At 39.9% G+C, this 18,234-nt stretch overlaps 1 protein-coding gene across 3 annotated transcripts; it reads left to right on the forward strand.

Moving 5' to 3' along the window:
- The first annotated feature begins 1,678 nt into the window (after positions 1 to 1,678).
- On the forward strand, positions 1,679 to 6,035 carry LOC149632443 (uncharacterized). Of its 3 annotated transcripts, XM_089851113.1 has the most exons (5): positions 1,679 to 2,410; positions 2,561 to 2,743; positions 3,409 to 3,500; positions 3,628 to 3,734; positions 3,823 to 6,035. In XM_089851113.1, exon 5 carries the CDS (start codon positions 3,829 to 3,831, stop codon positions 4,930 to 4,932), a length of 1,104 nt encoding a protein of 367 aa, XP_089707239.1. In that variant the 5' UTR covers positions 1,679 to 2,410; positions 2,561 to 2,743; positions 3,409 to 3,500; positions 3,628 to 3,734; positions 3,823 to 3,828; the 3' UTR covers positions 4,933 to 6,035. The 3 variants fall into 3 exon arrangements, with proteins under 3 accessions (XP_089707239.1, XP_089707238.1, XP_089707237.1); XM_089851112.1 differs by lacking the exon at positions 2,561 to 2,743 and having other exon boundaries at positions 3,628 to 3,752; XM_089851111.1 differs by lacking the exon at positions 2,561 to 2,743.
- The last annotated feature ends 12,199 nt before the right edge of the window (positions 6,036 to 18,234 follow it).

Genomic DNA, 18,234 nt, shown 5'->3' on the forward strand with positions numbered 1-18,234 from the left:
TGCAAATATCTGGGATTTGAAACGTGCCGCTGGGGGCTGCAAATATCTTGGATTTGAAACGTGCCGCTGGGGGCTGCAAATATCTGGGATTTGAAACGTGCCGTTGGGGGCTGCAAATATCTGGGATTTGAAACGTGCTGTTGGGGGCTGCAAATATCTGGGATTTGAAACGTGCCGCTGGGGGCTGCAAATATCTCGGATTTGAAACGTGCCGCTGGGGGCTGCAAATATCTGGGATTTGAAACGTGCCGTTGGGGGCTGCAAATATCTGGAGCTGTAATAAATGAATAGTCATAATCTTCTCTTTTTGGCCTTTTGTGACTACTCGGAATTTTTGGTTTTAACAGCGTCGTAGAATTTATCGCTTGTTTTCCCACTTTTCCAGTAATCGTTTCACCGCAAATGTATGGAAACAACTAGAGGTCTGCGGTTAACCGTTCCAATCGAATAATTCGATCGAATACCGAACCGAATAATTCGAGCCGGTATTCGATAAGCCCATTTTCACTATTCGATACGAATATCGAATATAGACCTGACTATTCGGTTAAAGTTCGACTACTATAAATTTAGGTCCAGGGACCCTATTCTCTAAAGATCTTGGATGAGAATCCAAATCTAAACGTTTGGATCGGTTCCATTTGGATAGGGCGCTTAAAACCGTATTCTCTAACCCAAATCCAAAACCGTATTCTCTAACCCAAATCCAAATCGGCATTTTTATCTCTCGCCAAACCGTTATCCAAACCAAATGTACGTCACTTCCTCTTTCATTATTTTTCCATTACGTAATTTTCCTTCTTCTTTATTGGTCAATTCTTTTTGTGCGCGCTTTATATACAAGTAAAGTTTTTTTTTGCGTCGAATTTTTGGAAGTTAAGTTGTACTTGTTTTTTGAAGCTTTTAATTAGTAATTTTTGCTTGAAAATTATTTCCGTAATGGGTGTTAAAGTGCACACGAAGCAGCAACTGATTTACATTGAAATTTTGGAAGCTAATATGGATTTAGTCTATATGAAATTTAGTGCTAGTTTCACTAAGGCCAAGTTCAATGCCCTTTGGGTTGAACTTGCAACAAGGCTTAACAGTTGTGGTGTAAGCCCTTCGAAAACAGTAGTTAAGTGGAAGAAGGTATGTCTCACAAAAAAGTACAATTTTATTTATAATTTATATTACATTAAGCAATCTTTTTCGGTAGTGTTTTTCTGCATGGCGTTGCAATGTCAGAGCCAAAGCCTCCAAGGCTTTAAAGAATAAGACTGGTGGTGGCCCGCAAGCCGAGCCACTAACAGATTTGGAGGAGCGGCTTCTCTCAAATATTGGAAGGGTAACAGTGACGGGGCTAAATTCTGTTCCTGAGGCGGGTTTTGGCCCCCCAGTAGATGAATCAAGTTCGAGCAATCTACCACCGCAATCGGAGCGTCCATCATGCTCCTACGTCACTTTGGACGAGAATTTTGAAGTTGCGATGGAGTCTACCATGGAAGTAGGGGAGCCATTCGTTTCTAGGTGCGAAAGCATCCCAAAATCAACACCCCACGTTACGAAAAAACGAGAAGTAAATGTAGACTCCACCGAGGAAGATTTCCCCAATGAAACTGTTTCCGAGTCAGTCGTTGAATCTGCCAGAAGTAATATTTCAATAATAATATTTCATCTGTTAAAACATAATATGTGATAACTTTCCTAATATCCATAATGCCTAACAAGCCACCACAACAGAGTTGGGTGGTATCAAAATTGCGGTAGATAGAGCTACCACTGCTTTTCAGGACCTTGCTCAGGGGCAGAGAGAGATGGCACAGGGGATCAAAGAGCTGGCGAAAGCTCAAATGAGGATTGCCGCTGCCTTTGAGACCCTTGCTGCGAGTTTCGCAAAGAAATAATTGTGTTGGGAGAAAAAAACGGCCCTGTTCAGGGCCAATAGATACAGGGTGACCACTCTTCCTATATTTCCTATTTTTTCGTATATTTTTAAGTCCTTCCTGTTTTCTCCTATAATTTTATGATAATTCCTATATTCTCCTATAATTGGAAAATTCTAATGCATACGACGAGACTATCGGCGTTTTACCGTGTTTGAAATATCGCGGAGTGCCTGATCCTTCCGTAACTGCTATAGCGACGCCTGGGGAACTGGAGAATAACTTCATAAATAATTTTTTTTGAGCCACTTTCCACAGACGCTATGCGACGCTTCAAAACTGCCTCTGTATTCTGAGGGAAATAATGGCTGCGTTCAGTAACACTCATCAGGAAAAGCATCGATGTTTGGGATGATGAAATCGATGGTGGTCACACACTGTTTACCAACGCTTAGTGTTCCATTATTTTGACAAGATTGAAAGATTTGGGGAATTATCATGGATGCTATCACATCAGAGTGAAAGAACCACCTCATCTATACGAGGTTGTTAAAGTTAATTTGAATCTCGTCAATTAGTTCCATTTTTGATTCACTGTAATGTGACTGAAGAGGCTTATGTCTGTTTTCTCGTAGTCGTCAAAATTACTGTGCTATCCTTTCATTTTAAATAATTGTTTCGTGTTTCTTGCTTAGGTTTCAAATAAAGACTCGAGTTGATGAAATACGTGACAAACCTTTTATCGCCCGTTGAAAACAAACCATTTTACCAAAGAGAATATAGGGGAGGAGTGGAAAATGGGGCAAAACTTGTCATTCTTTTCTACCGCGCATCTTCAATGCGCAGTACCGAGGCATTTCCGTTTGCAACATTAAATGGTATGTAGGTGGCGCGACTGAGCCGGAAACTCCCTCGTACCGCTAGTATAATTTAGGCGTAACATAACCATTTACGCTTGTGGAGCGGGGGAGGTTCCACTCCTCCCTTATATTCTCTTTGATTTTGCAAGTAGAGGCTCCGAAACCGAAACAACGCCTTTTTTAATAATTTCCTTATTTCTCACCCTGGTTTGTGGCACTAAAATACTCAGGGCCGGAAATAAGCACAGGACAGTGGGCATTGTCCAATAAAATTTTAAAATGTCCCATAACTTTTTTTAAAACTAAGGGGGTCACTGGACAGTTTGACCAATAAGTTTACCGAAGTTTTGATACCTTGACTATGGAGAAGCCACACTATTTTGGCACACTCCAGCCACAATGTCCTATAAATTTTCCAGTAAAATAGGGGGTCACTGGACACATGTCCTATAAGAAATTTTTCTTATTTCTGGCCCTGAAAATACTACATAAAAGTATTTGCTTGTTTCCACCCCTGTTTTTAAAGTTTGAAGGGTTTGGTTTCGTCTGCTCCGCGTTCTGTTGTAAAAACGTGTTTTTAGAGGAAAAGTACTTTGGAACTACTTATAAGCGTATTAAAACATTATCTTAGAACTTATAATTTTAAGGTGATTTCGATTGTTTGAATATTAATTTTTAAATAGGTACCTCATTCGCGAAGACTCATGGAAATTCCTCTTTGGCTGTCAGGGCTGATTACCTAATTAATTGGACCCCTCCTTTTCGCAATCTTATGGTAAGCTGGATAGATAACTCAAATTAGAATGTTGTGTGATTTCCTCATTTTTGCATGATTAGCCAACATACCTCATTCAACTTACGTGAATATTAAGTGTTTTCGTGATATGTTTATGTTATTTCAGCTTTAATGACAATCTCGCTCAATATCTACTATTCAACAATGATGTAAAATTTGCGACCCGATTCAGATTTCGATCTAAAAGACGTTTGGATGTTCGTGTGAAAACCGGTATGCCCATAAAATCAAGTATCTTTCCTTTCAAGTATTTACATTGAGCTCTTAAGCGTTGCTATTGAATCACTTTTCGGTTCATTAGGGAAAGATGAAGTTCAAGTGCGATCAGTGTGGTTTCCAGACAGGGAGAAGATCAGTCTTTAAGAATCATCAATTAAGTCACAGTGACGAGCGTCCATTTAAATGCAATATTTGCGAATATCGTGCCCGAAGGCGGGGTGATTTGAAGTACCATGTTGCGACTGACAGTGATGAGCGTCCATTCAAATGCGATATTTGCGATTACCGTTCCCGAATACCCGGGAATTTAAAGACACACGTTGCGACTCACAGTAATGAGCGTCCATTCAAATGCGATATTTGCGATTACCGTGCCCTAAGGCGGGGTGATAAGAAACACGTCTTGATTCACAGTGAAGATCGTCCTTTCAAATGCGATATTTGCGATTACCGTGCCCAAAGACTCGATGTTTTAAAGAGCCATGTCGCGACTCACAGTGAGGAGCGTCCATTCAAATGCGATATTTGCGATTACCGTACCCGGAAACGCGGGAATTTAAAGATACACAATGTGACTCACGGTGACGAGCGTCCCTTTAAGTGTAATTTTTGTGATTTCGCAGCCAAATTAAAGAAAGTACTAAGATATCACATTGCTAGACTTCATCCATCAATATCAGGAATTGAACGAAAAATTCCAAAAAGTATTTCGTCAAAACGGAAAAACGAATACAATCAGTCGACAAGCAAGCGGAAACGTGCTTCTGCGAAAGATAATGCTAGAAAACCCGATCAGGCAGACAGGAAATCGAAATTATCAGATTCTAACGAAGTTCAATCTGAAAGTAGATCAACTGATGTTGCAGACTTTGTGTTCTCATTAAAACAAAAGCCAGACGATAAACGAAGAAGTTCGCAACCAGAACGAAGTGGGCCAAATACAAACCACGATTCTCCTAATGAAATTCCACAGCCAAAAGAATTGGAAATTCATTCTGAATCAGATCCCGATGAACCCAGAAACGCAACAGAGTCTAATTCTACTCGTTCTCTATCTGTCGGTTCCAACTTCAAACAAGGGATTTCATTATTGGGCGAATTTAATACTAGAAGTCCAACCATAACCTCTGAAAAAATTAAGAAAGAACCCGAACCTTTATCGAACGATAATTTTAGTTCAGAGTTTGACTAAAATTGTGTAAAATTGGAAAACGAAGCTGCAACGCCTTTTCCATCAAATGAAGTGATATACGACCCAGACGCATCGAGGCTGGATTCCAATGTAAAATGGGAAGAACCAATTGATCACCTGAAGAATGAGTTTGGTTTTCATGACAATGACGCTGTTGACCAAGACACTCAATTTACCAACACACGTTGTTCTATTATTTTGACAACATTGGAAGATTTGGGGAATTATCATGGATGCTATCACATCAGAGTGAAAGAACCACCTCATCTCTACGAGGTTGTTAAAGTTAATTTGAATAATGTCATTTAGTTTAATTTTGACGAAAGAGTCTATGCCTGTTTTCCAATTGCTGAATTGCTTTACAAACTTTTGAAATGCCTTTAGGATCAATATTATAAGGATATTCTACGAAATAACTCCGCTTAAGTACGGATTTTTAAATACATTCTGTTTCTTCTTAATTTGGAAACAAACCTTCTAAACTTTATTGAATGTGTGGAAGTGAAAACCGAATGTATAGGCATCCGGAAATTGATTTGAAAATTCGTCTTTTTCTAATATTTAAACCAATTTATTCCTCTTTATTTTGTTAAAAGCAGCTTGTGAAAGAAAATTCGGGGTAAAACGTTCGAAATGCGTTTCAAAGGGTTAAAAGAAGAGTTTTAACACATTCCATAATATTTTGACATTGGCTCTTATATGATAGTTTTCTTTGACTTACAAGTACCGTATAATAGGAGGTTTATTATGTTTCATTAGTGGTACATAGAAACGGGAAATGAAAGAGAAGATTTAGCGGCTTTTTAGATTTTTATTATTAACTATGACCAAAAGTAAATATATTATAATCCATTTACTTTTGCCTTGACAAATTCTGTTTACTTTTTCCTACCTTCCATCATAGTTATTTATCTCGAGTCCAATAGCGTTACTTGTTGGTATTAACTTTCATATTTAGTTCTGGTATTTTTCTAGCAATTGAAGCTAACGTAATACCCTAACCTTTGGTTACGAATATACCAAATCATTAAATCGAATTAGGAATAACATGTACTCTTAACGTATTAACTAACTGAAAGAAATAAATGGTTACCTTGCACAGATTCCCTATAGCCTTAATTTTTTACTTATTTTACCGGTAGCGTATAGAAGGATTCCACTCTGTATCCTCTTATTACTTTAGTTATGTAACATGATTCTTCCCAGGATAACCCCCTTTTTGTTTGCTCTCCTGCTCATCAAACTAAGTTCAGATGGACATCGCACCGTGCAGAGTGAATTCTATAATTGTTTGGTGCTAAATCCTCGGCAATCAACCTTTATCGAACGATAATTTTAGTTCAGAGTTTGACTTAAATTGTGTCAAATTGGAAAACGAAGCTGCAACCCCTTTTCCATCAAACGAAGCGATATATGACCCAGATTCTGAAGCATCGAGGTTGGAATCAGGTGAAAAAATGGGAAGAACCAATTGATCACCTGAAGGAATGAGTTTGGTTTTGGCAACAATGACGCTGTTGACCAAGACACAGGTGGTGTAGGACATCAATGTCATCATCGATTGACATGATTTTGACGCCGGTTACTGAACGCGGCCATTGTCTACTCAAATGCTTTTGAAAAGTGGTCATGAGGAAAATGTTAGCGCTCAATCGAAACTAGACTCTATTAATAGGCAGCTACTCAAAATTGAAAAAAAAAAACACCATATGCCCCTAAATTTAACCAGCCCTAAAGGTGTTGAACCAGCTCCTAAAAAACCAAAAAGAAATAGTTGTGATAGTAACAGTATGTGCTAATTTATCGCTCATATATGTGTGGTGATATGTTCTGTTTGCAATAAAATTACGGTTCCTACTTTTTAATATATGAATATCATTTTTCTTAAAGAAATGCAGACCATTTATCTTATATTTTTCAGTAATTTCTTCCTATATTTTACGTCAATTCCCTCCTATTTCCAGGATAAATTTCCTATATTTCTTTTCAAGGATTTTACAATTTTCAGTGGTCACCCTGTTAGACAGTAACATACCGCCAAAATAAAGAGATTCGTTTTTTTAAAAATTGAATCGTCACGCATAATGACTTAAAACGTCGGATACCCTGTGACGAGGAGATTATTTTAAAAATGCAAACTCTTTTTTTTGGAGGTATTTACTGTCTAGTGACAATTTAAGTTCCGTGTTATCTTATAAACAGACTAACATCGTGAGCATGTGCGGAGTATGCTGCCTTCCCGTGGCAAATGTTGAAAACTTGCTTTTGCAAGGCCAAAACATACAGGCTCCTCTACGATAAATTAATTACACACACATATATAAATGATATTTGAAATTAATTCATTTCAAAGTTAATCATAAGGATTTAAATCATTTTATTGGCATTATTTAGTTCCAAATTAACAAACGCCGATATCCTAAATTAACGCTGGCTGATATTGTAAGTTTGCCCATGAAAATGATATCAATATCAACCTATTATTTGCTGAAAAAGATATTTCCATTTTTTTAGTTGCAATTGCTCTTGTAAGGCTTCAAAAGAGGTTGAATTTTTTATTGTTAGTGAGGAAATTTAAATAGATTTTTCGTTACTTTTGACTAGTAATGGTAAACTCAATCAAGTATCGTTGCAGCCTCTTTCCGATAACTGATTTTAAGTCGTAAAGGGGTCGGTTGAGGTAAGCTAAACGAAAATCATCTTTCAGGAAAATACTTTTAAGGTTTGTGATGCAACTGGACCAATCACAGCGCCTTTGATATTGCTGCGTGGATGATTATAGCAAACACAGCGGTCATGGATTAACTAACGCTAGGGATAGTTCGTTCGCCCAAAAGATAAAGCATGCATATTCCAAACGCCCTCTAGCAGCAGCTACTATCCCTAACAGGAAGATATAAGAAAATTGGACCAAATATCCCGTGTTCTATGACGTCAAAATTCAAATACGGTCTAAATTGGGCGCCGCCATCTTTTCTATTTACTTTGCCTAGAGATGGCGCTGTATCTGCATCCGTTTTGGTACAATAAATTGGGGGAATGAAGAGGGGAATCAAGGAATGATTCGGAACATGTAGTTGGCAATAGCATTCTATGGGAACAATCCCTAGCGTTAGTTAATCCATGCAGCGGGGATCTCGATCTCTCAGGAGTTGGGACTGGGGAAACGCGGGAGCAGGGTGGCTCACAACCAATCAAGAGCGATTAACCGGATGTGAGGAACCGCTTTACATCCATGAAGTTGTTGTTCCTTAGATTTTTGGGAACGTACTTTCCCCAACAGTAAAACGTACTACCCCAATGGGATGATTTTTTGATAAAAGGACTTTTTCCCCTTGGGGACATTAAAATTTCCGTCCCCCTCCACGAAAGGCTTCTAGCGCCATCTAGCGGCGTAATTTTCGTCCCATAGATGCTAATGTTAAAAATGCCATTTGAAAATGCACTCTCAACCATCAAAATGTACTTTTCGTACTGAAGACATTAAAATGTACTGAAAAAGTACAATTGTACTACTCAGTACATGATCACCACGAACTAACTCCTCTTTGACGCGTTTTACATCAGCTGCTGACGTCAATGATTGCGAGGAGGGTGCCTTTTTCTTTAAAAAAGAGTCCGCGATTCTTTACAGTCCCTTTAATTTAGGATATCGGCTGTTTGTTAATTTGGAACTAAATAATGCCAATAAAATGATTTAAATCCTTCGGATTAATTTTGAAATGAATTAAATTCTAATATTAATTATATATGTGTCTGTGTAATTAATTTATCGTAGAAAAGCGTGTAAGTTTTGGCCTTGCTAAAGCAAGTTTTAAACACTTGCCACGGGAAGGCAGCATACTCCGCACATGCTCACGATGTTAGTCTGTTTATAAGATAACACGGAACTTCAAGTGTCACTAGACAGTAAATACCTCCAAAATGAAGAGTTTGCATTTTTACCTCTCCGAGTGACGTATGTCACGGAGAGGTATTACACCGGCCGTGTCTGTCTGTGTGTGTGTCTGTCTGTCTGTGTGTGTCTGTCTGTCAGACCCCACGTGACCGCGTTCGCAGTTTACAAATCGGAGCAAACAAATACCCGATTTCCGGAACGCGTTCGCGGTTCACGGAAATTTGGCCATTCATCTACCAACACCAGTCTTTACTTATTGGCTTCTAAGGACCACAATCTGCTAGTCTTTGTCCGTCCCACATGGACACTAGTCTGTACTTGCTTGCTTCTATGCACCACCATCTTCTGTTCTTCGTCAAGTTCACCTTGACACCAGCTTCTATGCACCACCATCTTCTGTTCTTCGTCAATTCCACATTGACACCAGCTTCTATGCACCACCATCTTCAGGTCTTTTGTCCATTACACATGGACGCCGGTCAGTACATTCTGGCTTCTTTTCCTCCGTCATCGTTTGGTTTCAAGATATACGCGGCGATCGGCTAGGGTTACGAGAAACGTCTAGCCTCCCAATGGCAGGGCTTCCACCATCGGTTCACGCGAATGCGTTTTTATCTATTATTTGGTTTTAAGATATACGCGGCGATCAGCTAGGGTTACGAGAAACGTCTAGCCTCCCAATGGCAGGGCTTCCACCAAAGGTTCACGCGAATGCGTTTTTATCTATTATTATAATGGAAACGAATCGTATATATAGCCCAAAATTTGAAGAAAGCGGGCAAGAGGGGTACCCTTCACTTTAAACGTCATTATTAGAAAAGTTTCAAAAGATAATAGGAATAACTTTATTTTAAACGATTTAACTATTATTAATGTTAATTATTGAAGATTAAAATAATGAAAAATAATTATATTTATTTAAATATTAAAGATAAACCTCTCAAGTACCGAAGTCGATTAAATCATTGCCTCCTATATCTATCAAAGCCCGTGCATTGCGTCATGTTTCCTACATTGCCTCCTCTATCTATCAAGGCCCGTGCATTGCGATATATTTTATTCATTGCCTGCTATATCTATCTAGGCCCGTGCATTGCGTTATATTTTAAACAACAACCAAAATGAGAAGCTCCTCTCAAAACCATAATAATTTCTTTTTCTCTGTATAGAGCTATTTCAGAGGGGGTAATGGCTACGTCACCAATGCTATTTGCCCATAGAGAAAACCCTCACAAAATGTCCGCCCTACACTCAAAGGCAGGCCCAATTTTCGTAGCAGACGAAATTCCCCCCCCCCCTCACTGAAATAGCTCTATAAAAATGAAAATACGGATAATATTTTCGGCAATAGATAGAGGGAGCGCCCTTTACAATTTTGTCCAGTACGACCCTACCTAACCGCTGAGGATGCTGGGAGAACTACGGTGCCGTAGGTGGGGGTACACAGGCAACGCTATAGGTATGGGGGTAATGGCTACGTCACCAATGCTATTTGCCCATAGAGAAAACCCTCACAAAATGTCCGCCCTACACTCAAAGGCAGGCCCAATTTTCGTAGCAGACGAAATTTTTCTCCCACTGAAATAGCTCTATTAAAATGAAAATACGGATAATATTTTCGGCAATAGATAGAGGGAGCGCCCTTTACAATTTTGTCCAGTACGACCCTACCTAACCGCTGAGGATGCTGGGAGGACTACGGTGCCGTAGGTGGGGGTACACAGGCAACGCTATAGGTATGGGGGTTTCCACTCCATTCCTCTCTCCTTCAAGATGGAAAACCCATACGCCGATTCGCGGGACAAGTGACAGTGTTGCCAAGCTATGCATTTTCAAAACCACAAAATAGTGAAACGTTGCTTGTCCACTTAAGGTAAATACAATTAGTCTTTGTCAACTGTTACCGTTTTCCTACCCCCATATATGGAAATTATTCTATGAATAATGTTTAACTGTTTTTTCATACGCCCCCCCACCCCTAGTTTGAAAGAGACCTTTTTTACAAGCTGGTGTTAAAAAAATTAAACGGCGAAAAAAATATTTGACAATCTAAGAATATTTTTTAAATATAAACAAATGCTGTTTAGTTTATACGCCCTCGATTTGTGAGAGACCTTTTTTACGCACTTTTATCATTCCCTAGTTTGAAAGAGACCTTTTTTACAAGCTGGTGTTAAACAAATTCAACGGCGAAAAAGTATTTGACAATCTAAGAATATTTTTTAAATATTAACAAATGCTGTTTAGTTTATACTCCCCCTATTTGTGAAAGACCTTTTTTACGCACTTTTATCATTCTTTATTTGAATTTCAAAGGTAGTGCTTCATAATTCAATCTTCTGTAATAACTTTCTTCGGAAAATTATATTTCAAACGTTACAGAGTCTTGCAAGGGGATTGCTTTTGCGGATTTTTGTGAGTATTTAACTGAATAATAAAATGGAGGAAGATAATAATGTAAGTAAAGAGGAAATCAGAAAACGAAAGGCAAGGGAAAGAATGAGGGCAAAAAGGTCAGATCCCGAATTTAGGAAACGCGAAAATGAAAGGAGAAGAGCTTTAGCCGCGGAAAAAAAGTCTCTTTCGGGAGCAGGTTCTAGCACACAAAATGTTTGTCCTACCACGAGGCCAGTTGGCCATGATCGTACGAAAGATAATGCATTAAATAAATGTTCTATTGAAAGTACTGTAGGCGTAGGCATATCTATTAATAAGGAACCCAATAATGTACAAAATGTTAATGCTAATATTAGTGAAATCATCGAAAGCGATGAACAAGTACCTTGTACGTCCCATGGTAATGTCTATCCGTTAGAAAGATTAAGAATCTTGAGACAAAATGAAGAATGCAGTAAGAGGGAGTCGCTAGGTAAGGGGAAAAAGCGAGAGAATGAGTCAAATTGTGAAATTGAAAATCAGGGTGGAATATTTACCAAGAAAGTAAAAAGGGTTGATGAATGGTATAGATCAAGCGAACGTGTAAGAAATCAGTTAAGTAAGGCTACTGAACGCCAAGATCCAAAGTATAGGGAAAGTGAACGTGATAGAAACCAAGCGGCTAAGGCGGCTAAACGCCAAGATCCCGAATTTAAAGATAAAGAACGTGATAGAGACCAAGCGGCTAAGGCGGCTAAACGCCAAGATCCCGAATTTAGAGATAAAGAACGTGATAGAAACCAGGCGGGTATGGCGGCTAAACGCCAAGATCCCGAGTATAGAGACACTGAACGTGATAGAAATCAGGCAGGTATGGCGGCTAGACGCCAAGATCCCGAGTATAGAGACACTGAACGTGATAGAAACCAGGCGGCTAAGGCGGCTAAACGCCAAGATCCCGAGTATAGAGACACTGAACGTGATAGAAATCAGGCGGCTAAGGCGGCTAAACGCCAAGATCCCGAGTATAGAGACACTGAACGTGATAGAAATCAGGCGGCTAAGGCGGCTAAACGCCAAGATCCCGAGTATAGAGACACTGAACGTGATAGAAACCAAGCAGGTATGGCGTCTAGACGCCAAGATCCCGAGTATAGAGACACTGAACGTGATAGAAACCAAGCAGGTATGGCGGCTAGACGCCAAGATCCCGAGTATAGAGACACTGAACGTGATAGAAACCAGACGGCTAAGGCTGCCAGGCGTGAAGATATAGGTTTTAGAACGTCTGAACGTTCTAGAAATAGATCTTCAGCCGCAGATAGGCGAGCAAACCCCTCGGTTATAGAGCAGACCTATTTTGATAGCATTAAAGACGGCCCAACGTGGCCGTGTGAAGGATGTTCAAATCTTTTTTTTAAGTCATCTGGCACCATTGTAAAGTCCATAGATTTTTTGTCAGTCCCTGGTATTGAACAAAGAGAGTTGAATGATGAAATATTTTTGTGTAGTACTTGTAATAAAAGCGTTAAGAGAAAGCAAATTCCAAAATTTTCAAGGGAAAATGGATTTGTGTTTCCTGAAATACCTGCGCAATTAAGTAACATAAGTAATTTAGAAGAAAGAATGATATCACCACGAATACCATTCATGCAAATACGAAGGTTAGGGTGTGACCAACAACGTGGTATTAAAGGAAATGTGGTTAACGTCCCTATAAATGTAGAGTCCACCGCCTCGGTTTTACCAAGGTTACCTCGAGACACGGATACTATTCAAATTAAGTTTATGAGAAGAATGCAGTATAACACACCCTATTTGTACGAAACTGTGAGACCCAAAGTCATTTTAGAGGCCCTTAACGTTCTGGTAAAAACGCCTTTGTATGTTAAACATGGAATTACCGTTAAGAGTGACATATTAGACCCCATTCCTGAAGAACTTGAATTTATTGTTGACGAAAATGACCGTCAGGTAAATCAAGTTGATGTTTCAGGAGATAATCCAGTAGCGCCAATAAACGCAGAGGATGATAGCGATGATATGTGGAATGAACCTAACGAAAGTAGTTCGTTAACAGTTGGGAATCAAGATACATTATTAGTTTCTTTAAGTAATTTTTTGCCAAGTAATACCATGCATGTTAAGTTTGCTCCCGGTGAAGGTCAAACCCCAATGTCTTTACTCTTTGACGAGGATGCGGAAGAATTGTCATTCCCGAGCATTTACGTAGGTCAAAAAATGAATCTTAAGGTTAAGGGAAGTTTTGGTGATATTTTTAAATGGGAGCTTCGTAGTATTGATAGGCGCTGTGCTAAAAATCCTTCGAAATTGTTTTACTCTTTTGTCAAATTAGAAACCTTGAAAGTTAGTCAATCTATACAGGTTTGCATGAGGAAAACTAAAAGAACAGATGGGTCGAATTATACTGCTGGACTTTTAGCTTCTGCAGGTTCTCTTGATGGTTTAATTAAGCAGGATGATGGTTTTAGGGTTTTAGAAAGACTACAGAGCTCGCCTTCTTATTGGCAACACAGACAAAAGGAATTGATGGGTATGATTAGACAGCTTGGTACGGCTACCTTTTTCATAACGTTTTCGGCTGCCGAAAGTAAATGGCCTGAGCTACTGAATATTTTGAGACTAACCTCTGGGCAGGAGAGTTTACCTAACGATGATATTAGCAATTTAAGTTTTTCTGAAAGAGCAAAACTGATTCAGGATGATCCTGTTACTTGCGCTAGATATTTTGACCACCGTTTTCGGGCTTTGCTTAAGGCTCTACAGAAATTAGGTCCTCTTGGCGTTATAGAAGACTATTATTTTAGAGTTGAAATACAGCAAAGAGGTTCGCCCCACCAACATGGTTTGATTTGGATAAAAGATGCTCCAAAACTTAAAACTGATCTCTCAAATGTTAAGGAAGTAGAGGAATTTATTGATAATGTTATTTCTTGTGCTGCTGAGCACAATGACGATCATTTAGACTTGTTAACACGATTACAAATTCACAAACACACAACGACTTGTAGAAAGAAGGTCGATAATAATTCCGTTTGTCGTTTTGGAATCCCGTTTCCACCTATGCCCAGAACCATAATTTACGACCCTGGTTTAAGAGAGCCTGGTAGCGTACAGGAAGAACTCAGATGTAAGGAAAGGTCAAAGAAATTGTATGAGATGTTGCAATCGAAAGAAAAAGAGTTTTGGGTAGATAGTTTTGAGGAGTTGCTAGCTAAGTTGCGTATAACTGAAGACGAGTATATTTCTGCCGTTACTTATGACCTCAAAAGGAAAACAGTTTTGTTGAAAAGACACCCCAAAGATACTAGAGTTAATCCTTACAATCCGTGCGCTTTGCGTCTTTGGCAGGCGAATATGGACATTCAATTCGTTCTTGATGCTTACGCACTGGTTATGTATATTGTATCATATATAGGAAAGTCTCAAAGAGGGATGTCTTTGCTTCTGCGCGAAGCTTCTAAACAGGCAAAAAATGATAAATGTACAGTAAAACAGAAGTTGAAACTAATTGCTAATCAGTTCTTGAATGCCCACGAGGTAAGCGCTCAGGAAGCGGCTTACTGTGGTTTACAAATTCCTGTGTCCAGGTGCAGTCGCGCCTGTGTTTTTATAAACACCAATGCCCCTGAAAATCGTGTACACATTCTTAAGAGTCAATCTGAACTTGAAGAACTACCAGCAGACAGTAATGACGTTTTTGCCTCTGGGATGCTAGAACATTATGTTCAAAGGCCAGAGGAACTAGAGGCAATAACGTTAGCTCAATTTGGTGCCTGGTACGAATATTCCAAAGCCCGTAGAGTGACTAAAGCCGCCCACGATCATGTTGATGAGGGAGAGAGCAATGAAGTTGAAGCTTGTGGTAAATGGCTGAAACTTAAAGATGAATCAGGGTTTATTAGGAAACGTGGCCGTGCTAAAATTATTAGGTACAGAAGATTCAATTTAGAAAAAGATCCCGATAACTTTTATCGTGAACAATTAATGTTATTTAAGCCTTGGCGCGATGAAAGTAATGATAATTTGACAAAGGATATGAAATCAGAACATGAGCTTTGTAGCGAAACTATTAATGAAGTTAGGAAAGAATTTCACAGTGAAATTGACGAAGCAGCCGTGGAACAGGCTGTAGCAGATTTTGAAAATGGAGAAATTCAAGTGGATGTTACTAATATCCAGCCTGAATTAGAACATAGAAATGAAGTTGATAGATCTTTAGCTATGGATGATTCCGATTTTTTAATTAATACGGTTCAAGAACCTGTAGGAAATATTAATAGAGAAATTATTGATGGTAATGCCGAAAATACTGTTGCTCCGTCAATTACCTTAATTAATGACTCTGAATACAACGCCCTTCTTAGAAAATTGAATTCAAAACAAAGAGAGATATATTACCATGTTTTGTATCATGTAAAAAGCAAAGAAACTCCGTTGCGCCTCTTTGTTACAGGGGGCGCTGGTGTGGGGAAAAGTCTTTTGATTAGTGCTATATTTGAATCTGTGTCAAGGTTTTACAACAAACAACCTGGGAGTAATCCATCGGAAGCGAAAGTAATCCGTTGCGCACCTACTAGCAAGGCTGCGTTTAACATAGGTGGGGCAACTTTGCACAGTACTTTTAGTTTACCCGTTAGCCAATTTGGTGGAAATATATCGAGATTGGAAAGTGAAACACTTCATAAATGCAGGTTACTCTATGGTCAAGTAAAACTAGTAATAATTGACGAAATTTCAATGGTTGGAGCGAAAGTGTTTAATCGGGTAAACGCTAGGTTACAAGAGATTATGGGTTGTCCTGATTATTTTGGTGGTGTGTCTGTCGTTCTAGTTGGAGACTTTAACCAATTGAGACCAGTTTGCGATTATTTCGCATTTCAAGGTCAAAGTGAGAAAGATAATCCTTACGCGTCGTTAATTGGTAACCCAATATGGGAGCAATTTGAATTTGCCGAACTTGAGGAAATTATGAGACAGAGGGATGATAAAATATTTGCTGAAGCTTTAAATAGAATGGCTGTGGGAAGTATGACTCAAAATGATATTGATTTCTTTAGTAGTCTGGAGGTAACGCCTGAGCGTGTACCCCCAAAAGAAGCGATACATCTTTTCGCCACTAACGCGGAAGTAAACCAATTCAATCAAAATAAGCTTTTAAACATGAATACGGAAAAGGCTGTTTCGGTTTCAGTAGATGTTGTCAATGGTGATCTTAGTAGTGAAGTTAAAAATAACATACTTTCCCAAGTTGAAAAGTTAGCAACGTCTGATACGTATGGTCTGCCCAAACAATTGACTCTTGCGTGTGGCGCGAGATATATGATGACCAACAATGTTGACACCTCTGACGGACTAACTAATGGCGCGACAGGTTGGTTAAGAAAGATAGAGTACGGCACAAATAGGGTCGGGGATAAAATCCCGTTCAGGGTATGGATGGAGTTTGACGATCCCAAAGTTGGGAAAATGTTGAGGCAAAAATGTCATGGTTTATATTTGAATAGTGATATTAACGCTTCGTGGACGCCTGTTGAAAAGGTCATCAAGTCGTTTAATAGAAAATGGAGACAAAATAATGCCTCAGTTTCTAGGAAACAATTGCCTTTGGTTGTTTCTGAGGCCATTACGATACATAAAAGTCAGGGTGATACTTACTCCTCGGTAGTGGTTCATTGTAAGGCTACAAAAAAAATTGAAAGAGCGCATTTATATGTGGCTTGTAGTAGAGCGAAAACCGCTTCCGGTTTATATATTGATGGAAAATTTAAAGTTCCTAATTCACCCAAAAACAACCTAGTAGAATTGGAACTTAAGAGGTTGCGAGACACAAAAAGCATCGAACTACCTTTCTTGCATGATCCCCTTTACATTTATGTTCATAACGTGCAGTCTTTAAATGCTCATTTAGAAGATGTTTTAGCAGACAATGTAATAATAAAAAGTCAAATGTTATGTTTTGTTGAAACGTGGAAAAAAGAGACGGACGATTTTAGAGTGCCATCTTTTAAGGAAGTAGGTGGTATTTACTTGGCAAGTAAATACCACCTACTTCCTACAATCAGGCCCAGAAATGCCACACGGAAGATCTTCGAAAAAATCATCCAAATGTTGAATAACGTCTCGTGTGCAGTCCGCCAGGTTAACGGTAGCCTCAGAGGCGTTAGTGGTGTTTAAATCTATGTCTGTATCCATGGTCAAAAATTAAAAAGAAATCGGCCTTACCCGACAGTAGCTGCCGCATTTAAACCCCGCCTGCAGCACGGGGTGGTCAACCGGGGACAAAAAACATGTCCCACGGCCTTTGCGAAAGCACCGGATCCTCCCAATCAATCCTCCAGGCCTCCAGTCAGCTGGGCGAACCATACCCCCGGTTACTTCCGGGGCCCGGGGCATCCACCCCGGAGACCTCTTCCTGGGATCCTGAAAGGAGATCACCGGCACCACGCGGGTTGCCCCCCGAAGACCATAGGCGCTCACCTGTGCGGATATTCTGGCCAGGACAGCCGGAATCCGAAGAAACCGCCAAACTAGACATGCAGGGCGCCCGCAGTGCCACGACCCCTGGGCGCTTGCCGGCTCGACCAAAGCCGGCAGCCCGCGCGCTGGGGAAACCCCGGCCGAATAGGACTTCGGATCTCATCCTAAACGGCCCCCTGCATGTCCCAGCCCTGGCATCCCTCCGCACAAAAGGGAAACACTAATGCATCTCCACGGTGACCAACTGGCATGTGTAACACTACCAGCAACGCCCACCGCTTCCTCAATGCAACTGACACCTTACTTAGTGAGAGCAAGGCGCGGCAAGTTTTAAACGGACTATTGCCAAAGTCCGAAACCTCAACAGAGGGTGGGTACACTTATTCTGGCACCTCCACGATGACCAACCGGCATGAGTAACTCTACCGGCAACGCTCAACGCTTCTCTGGTGCACGCAAGCCCTCGCCACCACGTCAAGGTGGTACCCATGGGAGGGAGTAGATAGGGACATAGTTTTATGATTATA

This window comes from Phalangium opilio, unplaced genomic scaffold, assembly GCF_054372755.1.
Source record: "Phalangium opilio isolate 3A_F unplaced genomic scaffold, DU_Popi_V2 ptg000100l_1, whole genome shotgun sequence".
In the NCBI taxonomy this organism is placed as follows: domain Eukaryota; kingdom Metazoa; phylum Arthropoda; class Arachnida; order Opiliones; family Phalangiidae; genus Phalangium; species Phalangium opilio.

Excerpts from the sequence above, each read along its gene's own strand:
- LOC149632443 (XM_089851113.1), top strand. The coding sequence starts at position 3,829 with ATGAAGTTCAAGTGCGATCAGTGTGGTTTCCAGACAGGGAGAAGATCA.